The sequence below is a fragment of the Danio aesculapii genome, chromosome 14 (assembly GCF_903798145.1).
Source record: "Danio aesculapii chromosome 14, fDanAes4.1, whole genome shotgun sequence".
Classification (NCBI taxonomy): domain Eukaryota; kingdom Metazoa; phylum Chordata; class Actinopteri; order Cypriniformes; family Danionidae; genus Danio; species Danio aesculapii.
In genome coordinates, this window is record NC_079448.1 from 38,709,765 (window position 1) to 38,722,687 (window position 12,923).

The window sequence follows — 12,923 nt, forward strand, 5'->3', positions numbered from 1 at the left end:
CACACCCTACAAAAAGGGGCGATGAGGATTAGCTTAGTCATTTTCTCTGCCTGGCGTCACACTCCCGCTAATCAATTATGGATTGTTTGGCCTCAAAACGGCACACTGTCAGTGTATTTGTTAATCGTTTGTGAAGGCTTTTAAATGTGCTTCATTCAGCGCGCAGTGGCCCGGAACCTATCCGAGCTCTTGTGAAAAATGTGTGTGTGCGGCTGTGTGTTTGTAGTCGTGGCAGCAGCTCATAACCGTGCAGATTATAAAGCAGAAGTTTTTACAATGGAGTCCCTGTGAATGAAAAGCAGGCATCGTAAAGCCGGGCCTGTGTTGAAACTTCCACAAAAGAACAAGCGTCTGAGTGCTGCTTGACCGTTGAAGTTTGAACTTTTAAACAGTAATGCTGTTAGTCGCTGGAGGAGTTCACACAGTAGCTGTTTGTGTTTTTCAGCATTAAAAAATCATGCTAAAGGAATAGTTGATGCGTAAAAGAAAGCTTGTAGTTAGTATACTCACCTCCAGGGTATTTGAGGTGAATGTGACTCTTCAGCAGAACATTAAAGACGATTTTAGATCAAACCGTGGTGCCTGGTTCACGTGTCCGTGAAAGTTTGGAGCACAAGGCTGTGGACTCCCAGCAGATCATGTGCACTCATTCATTTCCGTCTTTTGAATGATCAGTCTATTTTTTGGACTATTTTTAGAAAAGTTAGCCTTCTTTTAGCAAAGATTTCTATGTTTGGATGTCTTTCTTTTAAACACAAGATCTATTGGTGTTTAAAAGGTAGTAATGTAAGGAATAATTGATACTGCACTGCTAATAATTAGAAAATAATGTGCACTGGAGGTGGTGATGATGGTGTGCCTAATTTTCTAATAATTTTACAGAACAGAGTCGACTATTCTGCTTATACTACAATTATCACACCTAAATACATTGTTCAGATGTATTTTAAGATATTTCTTAGGTCGTTTTTCCCCAAAATACTCTTGCATGTACAGTGGAATTTGTTTTAAAGACCCTAGAAGACAGAAGACGTGTCACTCGTATAATTTCTAATGGGGAAAAGAGTAATGGTCAATATGGTAAATGAAGCCCTGCCTACTAGTAAAAGAGCCAATCATCGATTGATAGTTTGACAATTCTCCAGGGGAGAAGCTCAGACCAGACATGTGCTTTTACGACAGGTTTTGTGGTCAACAAGCGCACTGGAATCTCACTGAATACATGCTTCACAGACATAAGAAATATATCAAAATAAAACTTGAAATCTCTAGTTTTAAGTAAACCAACTACACTTGAAAACAAAAGATTTTTGGTTTTGTAATCTGTCGCTGTAAGAGTCGCTGTCATTTCTGGAGGAGAGTCGCTATCAAGACCAAGTTGCATTATTCAGAGGATGATAATGTGTAACACAGCCATAAATGAGGTTGGTGTTGTGATCTCGTTCCTTTCGAGTGCGCATTAGCTCGGGAAACCTGAAAAATGCTCATTTTGTTTAATTCTGACATTTAGAAACAAAAATTATCAAGCGGTTGTTGCTTAATTTTTTATTGATTTTAAATATGTAATGTAATCGTAAGCTTGGCAAACAGTTTAGGAGAATTTGATGTTTCCTTATTCAGGCAGAATGCCCGAGCATACTACCCAAGAGGTGTTTTAAAGATGACCGCCAAGTGAAATGACTTGCCTTAAAGCAGGGGTGCCCAAACTTTTCTCATGAAGGGCCAAAAACCAACCTTGATTAAGGCTAGTGGGCCAAAGGTAAATATAGTTGCTACAGGTAATTTCCTAATTTATTTAATAGTATTTTAAAATAGGTAGAAAACATTGCTTTATATTAACTAATACAGCATAGTTTGTTTACATTTTAAAATGAATTTATTACAGTAAGAACATAAACAATCTCATTTATAGCAGAATGGAGTGACACTAGCTTTTGCTTTGATTTGCTCACCGATGTCTTCTGCACAGTCCTCTATTCGTCGACTGACATTGTTTACATTTGAAAAAATCAGATTCATTTACAACATTTAATCAAAGAGCTTAGAATCACCAAGAGGCAACGCTCAATAAAACGTTCCACTGCAACAGCAGCGCCCAGCAACAGCCATGTGATTCCGCCATTTTGGAGTGAAAGCGATCGGCCGTCTATTGGATCTTATTGCAGCTCCTTTGTTTTTTATTTATTTATTTAAAAAGTGCATTAAAGTTAAGATACAACCTGAAAGACGACAATACAATACTTATCACAATCATCAGCACTTTTAAAAGTTTATTTTACAGACTTATAATATGCTGTTGTTTTATTGGAATTTTCCTTCCAAAATGGCGACAGCGTGACACCAGCGGCATCTAGTGGCAGTTTCCCAATGCGTACTAGAGTGTCGCCTCTTGGTGATTCTATGCTATTTGATTTAATTGAAACATTTCATTTCAGTTTGCTTTTTTGTAACTCTCTTATCAGATGGGATGGTGGGCCAAATCAAAGGTTACAATGGGCCAACTTTGACCCGCGGGCCCTGCTTTGGCCATCTCTACCTTAAAGAGACTTGTTTGTGTCTTATCCACCTCATTCAAAGCAGGCTGTAAAAAAAACTGAATCATTTGCCATAGAGACATGAACAATAATCAAGATCTTCCTAAACTGTCTTAACACAATGTTCATCACAGTGTTCTTTTTTTTTTAATGCCATTTAGTTTAATCATATTTTAGTCTACTGAGTTTTAGTCGACACAAAGTCCTGGCATTTTAGTCTAGTTTTAGTCGATAAAACTTGACATATTAGAAATGAGATTATTATTAATTAACCTTACAGTCAATCTACTCCAAAATTGCATCCTTTTCCCCACATTAGATTCATCTTGTCATTTAGATTTATCTGTACATTACTGTTTGTCAGCAGAGGTGGTTCGAGTACTGTATGATTGGCCATTAAATCTCAACTGTCTCATTTTTATGTTGCATTTTTGCATCATAAAACACCCAAGTAGACATTTTTCCTACATTTTAACATGCTGCTTATCTTGTAATCTGAAACTGCAACAACACCATGGCATTATATAATAGGCTTTTTCTACAAACGTATTGAAATCTTTTGTTTTTTTGGTATTTTTGTTGAATAAATTGAAATGAAAATCGTGTGTATATGTTGTCAGCACAGTAGGCATACACCTAAAAGCATGATAACTTTAATGTTTCATTAGCATTCATGTGTGAGATTTATGGCTTGCATGTGTAAATAGAGAATTATTTGTTTACTTATTGTAATCAAAGGAATAAACATAAGAAAGAACATTGTGTTGTCAGTATTCATGGTCTCACGGGATAGGCTGGCCGTGAGAGCGAGTGCTCTGTGCTGTGCCTGCAGCTCATGGAAAAGACCCGCTTCACTTCATAACTGTAGGGCTCATTGTCCAACTGAACTAAATTAATTCTAGGGATGTCTTTTCACACTAGGCTACTTGAAGGGCTAAAGCAAAGTACCTCGGGAGCCAAGTTCAGCCCGTGGGTCGCCAATTGAATAGCCTGAAACACATAGAAACTTGACAGGTCTGCTGCGCCAGTTGCATGAATGAAAACCGTGAATGTGCGCACTCTTATCCTCTTATCTAATGAATGAACAGTGCACTGCATAACTAATACTTATTTTTATATGTTTTACTACATTTTAGTCTCAAATTTCTTTTCGAGAATGTTACAAACATTGCATGGTGATATAGTTAGTCGCTAATGATATCCATGTCATCCCATCTTTATCTTGAAAAAAATAGTTTTTTTTTTTTTATAATGGCTGATCTGCACGAACTGATCTTTTCACTACGTACTGTAAGACCTCAATGTATCTTTCAGGGCCACAGCTATTCTTTATTTTTCCTTTTGCCTGCATATATTTTTTTACTCTCAAAGTGTTGAAGCAAGTTGAGATGCATGTTATGAATCACCAAGCATCAAATTTGAGCTAAAACCTCTTTAATGTTAGAATGAAGAACAAAATTACATCATTGATGCCCTGAGGGTAAGTAAATTAACAATTAAAGGAATACAGAAATAGAAAAAAATCCTCATTATTTACTCATCCTGCACTTGTTCCAAACCTGGGGTACGTTTCCCAAAAACGACGTAACTCGCACCTGAACTATCATAGTACGATGCATTGTTTGGGAAAAGAACGATGTAGTGACGAGTGTTTGCCAAAACTCGTAGTTTCACTTTCGCAGATCCGTTTGAACCGTGTTAGTTATAACGTAAAACGCCCATAATGATGCTCCAAATAGGGTGGTAACAACTTCTTTAGAATCGAACCCCATAATTTCTTTGTGCAAATTATATTGTTTTACACATTTTCCATATTAATTGAAACATGTATAAACGGCACATACTGTATAGCCTATGTTTCCTTTACAAATATTATTGAGAACATTACATATTCTATTCTAAAACATCAAATAAATCATATAAATAAATAAATGAGGCAATTTATTAGGAAATGACATGTAATATTTATTATTTATTTGGAAATAAAAAAAATCCTTTAATAATAATGATATAAATGATGATGATGATGATGATGATTTTTTTATTATTATTATTATTATTATTGTTATTATTATTATTATTATTATTATTATTATTATTAAGTAGGATAATGTTTATTTATTTAAAAAAAAATTTTTAAATCTACTTTTACAATTTGATACATGCAAACCACTGCAGAAATGTTCTAACCAACAGGCCCATGTCATATGCAGTACAGATACTAAATAAATACACTGCTATAAATTAAAAGCATTAACATATAATATGTTTTTTGTTTTCACAAGCTTTGGTGACGTAATGTAAATTCTGCTTTTAAATAATAGGTCAACTACAGCTTTTGTCATAAGGCTGTGCTCAAAGTGACATCAATGTTTTCAAAGTGCACTACGAAGGGAGCGCAGTTGTCAATATGAAGATCGCTAAAACTGAACTGTAACAAAATACTTTGAAAGCAAATTACACCTAAGAGAGATGACTTTAATGCTTTTTTAAAAATCATTCCAAGTTTAAATGTTAGAATGTTCTAAATGAATAGGGCATAGGGAGGATAACTGGGAATAAAACACAGCCAGGACGTTTATAACTACAGCTCCAGAGGTGTAGTTGCAAGCATACAAGTTTGCAATGCAGTTTGTGAATATTCGTTGGAACGATGGATTTGGGAAATGCCAAATCAACGAACTATTATTGTAATGACGGAACTTGCGACCTTAGTTAGCTAACGATGGTTTTCGGAAATGCACCCCTGTCGGAGTTTCTTACTTCTGTTGAACACAAAGAAGGATAGTTTGAAGAAAGTTGAAAACTTGTAACCATCGACTTCAATAGTGTTTGTTTGTCCTAGTATGCATGTAAGATTTTAGGTCTTCTAAATATCTTCCTTTTTGTTAAACAGAAGAAACAAATTGTTTATGACTATTTCAGGTTGGGTAAATTGTGAGTAAATAATTTTTGGGGGGAATGAGAAAGAATCATGGGGATAAGAAAGAATGGTGTGGTTTAAAAAAAATCTATCTTTTTTTATCTTTGGAAATGATATACTCCGATGAAAAGAGTAAAATGAATATGATTAGAATGAGAATGAAAACAAATTGTCCAAAGAAGCAAGCATTTCCAGCATTGAGAGCCATGAGGAAGTCCAACAGCACACCAACTGTGAAATGCCTCCAAGACACAAGATTGTACACAGCAGTTGCACAGCATTCAGAGTGAGGCAGGCAGAGAGACTCGCAGAACGGGGATGTAAGAGACAGACGCAGTGAACAGGAGCCATCAAATCAAAATATGAATGAACAGCCTGAGGCAGAACTACAGCCAAGAAAACAAACCAAAACATTTAGCTACATATTCAAATAGTTTGTACATTTAAATAAAATGTAGAAATAAGTTTAAACTCTCCTAAGCTGCATTTACTTGTTTGTTGAGTAGTATTATAATGTACAATAGCTGTTCTGATTAATAAGAGTCATAAAATCTAAAAATAGCTGGATTTTCAGCTTCATTACTCCAGTCTTCAGCATCACATGATCTTTCAGAAATCATTTTTATTTAGATTTTGGTGATTAGGGAACATTTTTTATTGTTATCCTTTTGAAAACTGTTGTGCTGTTCAGTAATTTTATTGACACTGTGCAATATTTTTTTTATTGAGGGTGCTTTCACACCTAGACTTTTGTTTCGGAACCGGTCTCATTTGCCCAGTGAGCGCGGTTCATTTGGCATATGTGAATCCTGCATTCACACTCGGATCTGCGCCAAAACAATCGCTCCGAGGTCGCTTGAATGAGGTGGTCTTGGCTCGATTGAAACGAACTCTGGAGCGGATCGTTTGTAGTGAGAAAGCGATATGATCCAAGCCCAGCTATATCACAGTGTTTTATGGATATGTAATAGGCATACGGCTATATGAATAGAGAATTATGAGTAGGGCAGGAGGTCATTCCAGACATCCCAAGTCTCCCGGATGTTTTGGGAGTCTCCCGCAAATGCACAGAGACTCCCAGATGCCCGCAAACGAGTGATAATCTCCCGGAAATTGCACGTCTCCCTCCCGGTCCTCAAATACGTCGCGCACCCTTCTCACCCCTCCCAACTGCATCCCTCCTCGCTCTTCAGACATATCGCATGCACCTTGTCAAACACCACCAAACCACCATCCTGAGCAGGACTCTGCAGATTAAACCCTGAAACTCTGACTAATGTGAGGAGAATTTACTCAGACGTGACTTGTTTTAGCTCTTTTGGTCCATTTAGAAACTTTGCCGTGTGAAAGCGAACCGCACCAAGAACAAAGAGCAACAATGTAACAATTGTAATCCCCGTTTCGGAACAAATGAATTGATTCACAGGTGTGAAAGCACCCTAAGTGCAGCCTTATTTAATCCATTGATGTTTCACGAATGTGTTTATTATAGAACAGACATTAAAATGTAGCTACATATTCAAATAGTTTGAACATTTAAATAATATGTAAAATTTGTTTAAACTCTCCTAAGCTGCATTTATTTGTTTGTTGAGTAGTATTATAATGTACAATAGCTGTTCAGTATTAATAAGAGTCATGTGATCTTAAAATAGCTGGATTTTCAGCTTCATTACTCCAGTCTTCAGCATCCCATGATCTTTCAGAAAACATTTTTATTTAGATTTGGTGATTAGGGAACATTTTTTATTGGTATCCTTTTAAAAACTGTTGTGCTGTTCAGTAATTTTATGGAAATTGTAAAGTTTTTTTTTATTAAGTTTGGCTTTATTTAATCGATTGATGTTTCACGAAATGTGTTTATTATAGAACAGACATCATTAAAAATTTGCATTTCAGTCAGTCAGGATTTCATCACCGAGGTTTTATGAGCATCTACAAGCTCTAAATACATTTTCCAACCATTATTTTGTGGCACATTGTCACTTTTTTCTCATTAAATTGAAATCAGACAACAAACTTGTACACAACTCAGGTAAAGGATGATTTCTTTCGCTGTGCCGGCATCGGTGGAGCGCCACTGATGAAAAGCAGAGCAGAAAACACTGCCATCAGATGTTGATGCGTTCACATCATTATGGGTTATGTTTGTTGTCATAGAGTCTAGAGTTTAGTCAACCACGGTGTACTTTAGCGTTGTATAGTTCTTTCCATCATTACAGAAAGTTATTTTCAAACAAGTGCAGACACTGATCTTTAAACATGGGGCTTAAATCCAATAATGGCACTGCAAATCAATAATGTTATCAGGATTTAAATAACAGCTTATTAAATCACAGCTTTTGTTAAATCCAAGCCTTGTGTCTACAACAACAAAAAAAACCTGCAAAATTATATCTGCAGTTTCCATGGTGATTAATGCAATGATGTTTTAAAAGTTCTCAATAGGTCAGACATTTTAATAACTTATAGAAAAGACAGCTACATTCCTTTTTACCTGAGGTTTTATTCTTGCTCTGGAAGTTTTCAGCAAGGTTATTGTTTTTAGATTTCATCATCTTGTATCTCTGTTTCCCTATAGGCACTTCCTGCTCAAGACTGGAACAGGCACTACGTCTCTCTTTACAACTCCTAATCCTGGATATACAATGGCAACCGGGACTGTTTATTCACCGCCAGCCCGACCTTTGACCCGCAACACACTATCAAGAGGTGCATTCAAATTTAACAAGTCGCCGAAACGGTGTTCATGGAAATGCACCGCTCTCAGTGCCGTGGCTGTGGCCACCCTGCTGACTGTCCTGCTCTGCTACTGTATAGGTAACTTAATGTGATGTTTGTGTGTGTGTTGGTTCGGGTGTTCCCAAAACATCCCTACACTCCAGAAATTATGTTATCACTTTATTTTGATGGTCCCTTAAAGTATTTTGTTGAATTTAAGTTACTTTGCATCTACATGCCAACTAATTCTCATTAGATTATAAGTAGACTGTTAGGTTGCGGTTTGGGTTAGGGTTAGTATAAATTGACATATACTTGCAAAGTTTCTTATTGTCAGTTAAATGTATGTTGAAGGAGCAGTATCAATTATTAAGCAGACAGTCTACTAATACTCAACTTATACTTATATCTAAATAAATAAAAAATAGTTTTATGTTCAATCCACTTAAATTTGTAAAAACTGACACATTAATTAAATTCGTTCATGTTGTCCCAACACAAATCGATTAGAACCCAGCATTTCTTACAGTGTATCAGGGCTGTAAAAAATTGTCAGAAATACTACTTATGTGTAAGTATCAGAAGACACTAAGGGAAAGTTTGTAGTCTGTTTAAAGTATCTGGCCAAAATCATATTTGAGTGAAATGACTAAAAAAGTGCATCTTTAAATTTGAGGGTAAGGAAATGATAAGGGTATTTTCAGTTTTGTGTGTGGTTTCCGTTTAAAAAGCAAATAGCAGAGGCCAGAAACATATTTCAGACAGAATACAAGAGTGTGTGTTGAATTAATGATGATTTAATGATGATAGTATTAGATTTAGAGATGTCAAACTCTGATCAAGGGCATGCAAGGCTGTGCTGGGTAAGTCTATGTTTAAAAAAAATATTGAAAAAGTTATTTGAGCTAATTAATACTTTAATTATTCAATAATTCATTTTCTTTTCGGCTTAGTCTCTTTATTAATCCGGGGTCGCCACAGCGGAATGAACCACCAACTTATCCAGCATATGTTTTACGCAGCAGATGCCCTTCCGGTCGCAACCCATCTCTGGGAAAATACTTGCATTAATTAAACTTATAAAAAGATATATACATTGTATTAGGAAAATGTATACAGAAATATTATAAAACAAATTTAAAAGAATTTTAATGTAAAAAATAAGTACAAAATAAAAATCTAAACATGGTTAAATACGATCATTCATCCATTCATTTTTCCTTCAACTTAGTTCCTTATTTATCAGAGGTCGCCACAGTGGAGTAAACCGCTAACTGTTCCGACATGTGTTTTGCACTGCGGATACCCTTCCTGCTGAAACCCAGCACGAGGAAACACCCATGCACTCTTACAATCACACACACACACATTCATTCACTGCAGTCAATTTAGTTAATCCAATTCACTTACACCGCATGTCTTTGGACTGTGGAGGAGACATACTTCTGATTATTACTTCTGATTCTGATTGAAATCAGATTCTGATTATTAATAACAACCTTTACATACATATTTATCTATTGTAAATCTCTGATCATAGTTAATACAACCTGTATATAATGTTCATAGTACTTCCATCTGTAAATATTTCTAGGGATGCTCCAATCAGGATTTTTGCATCTGAGTACCTATTCCTTGTCATGGTGATCGGCCGAAATCGAGTACCGATTCTGATTCTTCAAGCTTTATATAACTTTGCCATTACATAAGCACATTTACCCTTTAAGAGCTTTCGCTTTACCTAAGATAATAAATTAAGGATGTTGCATACATGTAACGGTCAGAAGCAGCTTTACAAAAAATAAAATAAAAAGATAAATCAGATAAAAATGATAAGAAAAAAGACTAACAATGTAATTTGAAAACATTGCTCATGTATTGTAGCACTGCTAATGCATAACCCGGATGCACACTTGCGATCAGTTAATGAGATCTGCCAGATTAACCAGTACTGACAGAGTCGTGAAATGTGATTATCAGCCGATACCGAACTCCGGACGATCAATCAGAGCATCCCTAAATATTACCCATAGTTTTTTTATTATTGCACTTTACAACTTATGCCTATATCCTGCACTTGTTACTATTGCTCTCCTGGTAAGACCTAAACTGCATTTCATTGCCTTGTACATGTGTAATGATAATAAAGTTGAATCTAATCTAAACCCGAGCACCAGGAGGAAACCCATGCAAATACGGAGAGAACTCCACACAGAAATGCCAACTGGACCAGCCAAGACTCGAACCAGTGCACTTCTTGTTGTGAGGTGACAGTACTAACCACTGAGCAACTGTGCCGCCTAAATACGATAATACAAAACAGTATTTCTATGTAAAAATGTTAAGTTTAGAGGATAGTGTATACTGTACAGTTCCCACACCTTAAACATCGTTATGTCTATGGGAAATCGAATAAAACTGGAAAATCACCCTGCTTGTGTGTGTGCGCTACAGCTTATGTGACCAAGAGGTACTCAGGTGTGAGCTGTTTTATTCAGCCTGCCCCATAAGAGATAGCGAAATAGCTCATCAGGTGGAGTTTTTCTTCCACAACCTTCATCCGTGGCCAAAACACCTGGTGCTCTGCTCTAAATAGTCGCCATATCCCAGAGGACGTCACATACGCACACATGTACTGTACTGGAAAAAAGACATCAATTTAGTGATTAATAACCGCAGTGAAGTTAAAGCAGACTTATTGTCCGCAGCTATCTATATTCACTCTGCCAGCCCTCACAAACTTTATAAGCACCATTTTTTTTTTTTTTTTGTATTCTCTCAGATTTCCTAACATTGTTTCCCCACTGTGAGTTATTTGCCGCAGTCGGAGGCTCCTCCTCCCCTGCTGAAGGCCTGTTAGAAACATTCATCCCTCCGAAGATCAAAACAGAGAGGAAGAGAGGTGTGTGAAGCGCTGCCTCCTCAGCAAGCTCCCTCGCTGTGAACTTTGAAGGAGACTTTTCCCAAGCTGTTTTCGCACACATCGAACAGTTAAAAAAAGAAAGAAAAAAAAGGACTAGAAAGTGTTTGCCTCCGATTTAACAGCATTGCATGAAGAACTGGATGTTTTGAAGAGAGAAAGGGAGAAAGAGAGAATGAGAGAAAGTCCTGTGTTATATAACACAGACAGGTTTTGATCTTGAGGCTCTTTTTTAATCACTGGAATCTGATTTCATTTTCTCTGTAATAAATGTTTTCAGTGACGAGCTAAAGACTAATCTGGAGTATATTCAAAAACAGTTTGCATCAAGGCTCCATGTGACGATAATTCAAAGAAAATATTTCCATACAGCAAAAAAGACATCGCACAGTATTCAAAGCAGATTATAATGAGGGAGATGCTTTCTTTTTATATGTGCTGCGCTTGTGTCCGACATGTGCATAAAAGGAGAGCGCAAATCACCTTCCAGAATGGCTTTCAACAGCGTTTAAACTATATCGTTTTGCAAATGAGTGTGTCTCATGACATGATATGTGCTTGCTGTTCCGTTTCATGATCTTAATTGCCTTCTCTTGCAGCCATGCATGTACTTGGCCTGAACTGGAAGCTGAAGGATGTGGATAATCATGCCTTTGAGAATGGACGAGCCAAACCAGTGACGTTCCCGACCAACACTGTGACTGCAGTTTCTGCAGACGGTAAGTTTTCAAGGCCACAATCCATGACCTTTTAGTCAGAGAGCACTGCTTTTCTTCTGACATGTGCTAGATGTTTCATATAGAGTGCAGTTATTTCATTCCAATACATATTTGTTTGCAGAGCACTGTTTGCTTTTTTAGTTCATTGAATAGTATAGATTTTTCCCTTTGAAAGAGTAAATGTGAAATAAACTATGTTATAAATCATGTACATTCTCAATCAAAACATAAAGTCACAGTTTTAAAAAATAAAACTGCAAATATGAAGTCCCTATAAGACTATGGGCCTGTTTTATTTGGCCCCTAAATGTGTCTCAGCTAAATGGATATAAATCTGATCTCTAAATCTTGTGCTATATGCAAATTTACCTAGGTTATGTTAACTAAAGCATCACATACATGCATTTCATTTATTGATTTATTGCTAATGTAAGCTATATATCTTTTTTGGCAAACAAATTATTTTATATGTAGGCTACAGGAGGTTTTGTACGTCACTTCTGGAATTTTACACATTACTGTCAATATAGGTTAAATAAAACGTCTGTTTTTGTCATACAGATACATGCAGAGCATCATTCAAAACTGTACAAGCAACATGTAGGGTTTACATGAGTTTGCATTCACAAAATATTCTACCTTTGTAAATGAAAGAATTGCTATATTTTCTATTATTTTTCATTCACAGACTCCACTGGTGTTAAATGCATCTCTGTTGTCAATACGATTTGATATTAATTTAATTAATTTAACATCGTTTAACGTTTAGCGACTGGTCAGAAATTCTGTTGAAATAAATAAATAAATAAATAAATAAATATATAAATAAATAAAATCTGTCATCTATCTGTTGCATTCTGCATTAGCGCTGTTATGTCTGTGTCATTAAGCATATATAGCACATGCTCAACATTTTGGAGCAAGTAAAATTCACATATGCAGTTTCAACAGCCAGATGCAAATAGACCTGTCCAGTTTCATCTGAAATGTGTCCCAGATCACCTCCTGAAGTAGACGGAGTGATTTATATCTGTCTCTAATGTGTTTCAGAGGGCATTTACACAAGCCCTTTTCACAATCAGATAGCTGCAGTGACCATGTGTAAA

At 36.2% G+C, this 12,923-nt stretch overlaps 1 protein-coding gene across 1 annotated transcript in view; it reads left to right on the top strand.

Annotated features, from left to right (window-relative positions):
- Window positions 1-12,923, top strand: part of si:dkey-237h12.3 (teneurin-3) — a 122,603-nt gene that overhangs the window by 13,532 nt on the left and 96,148 nt on the right. The window contains 2 exon segments of the mRNA XM_056471949.1: window positions 8,039-8,277; window positions 11,698-11,817. Of these exon segments, the coding sequence (XP_056327924.1) occupies window positions 8,106-8,277; window positions 11,698-11,817 (292 nt within the window). The 5' untranslated portion in view covers window positions 8,039-8,105.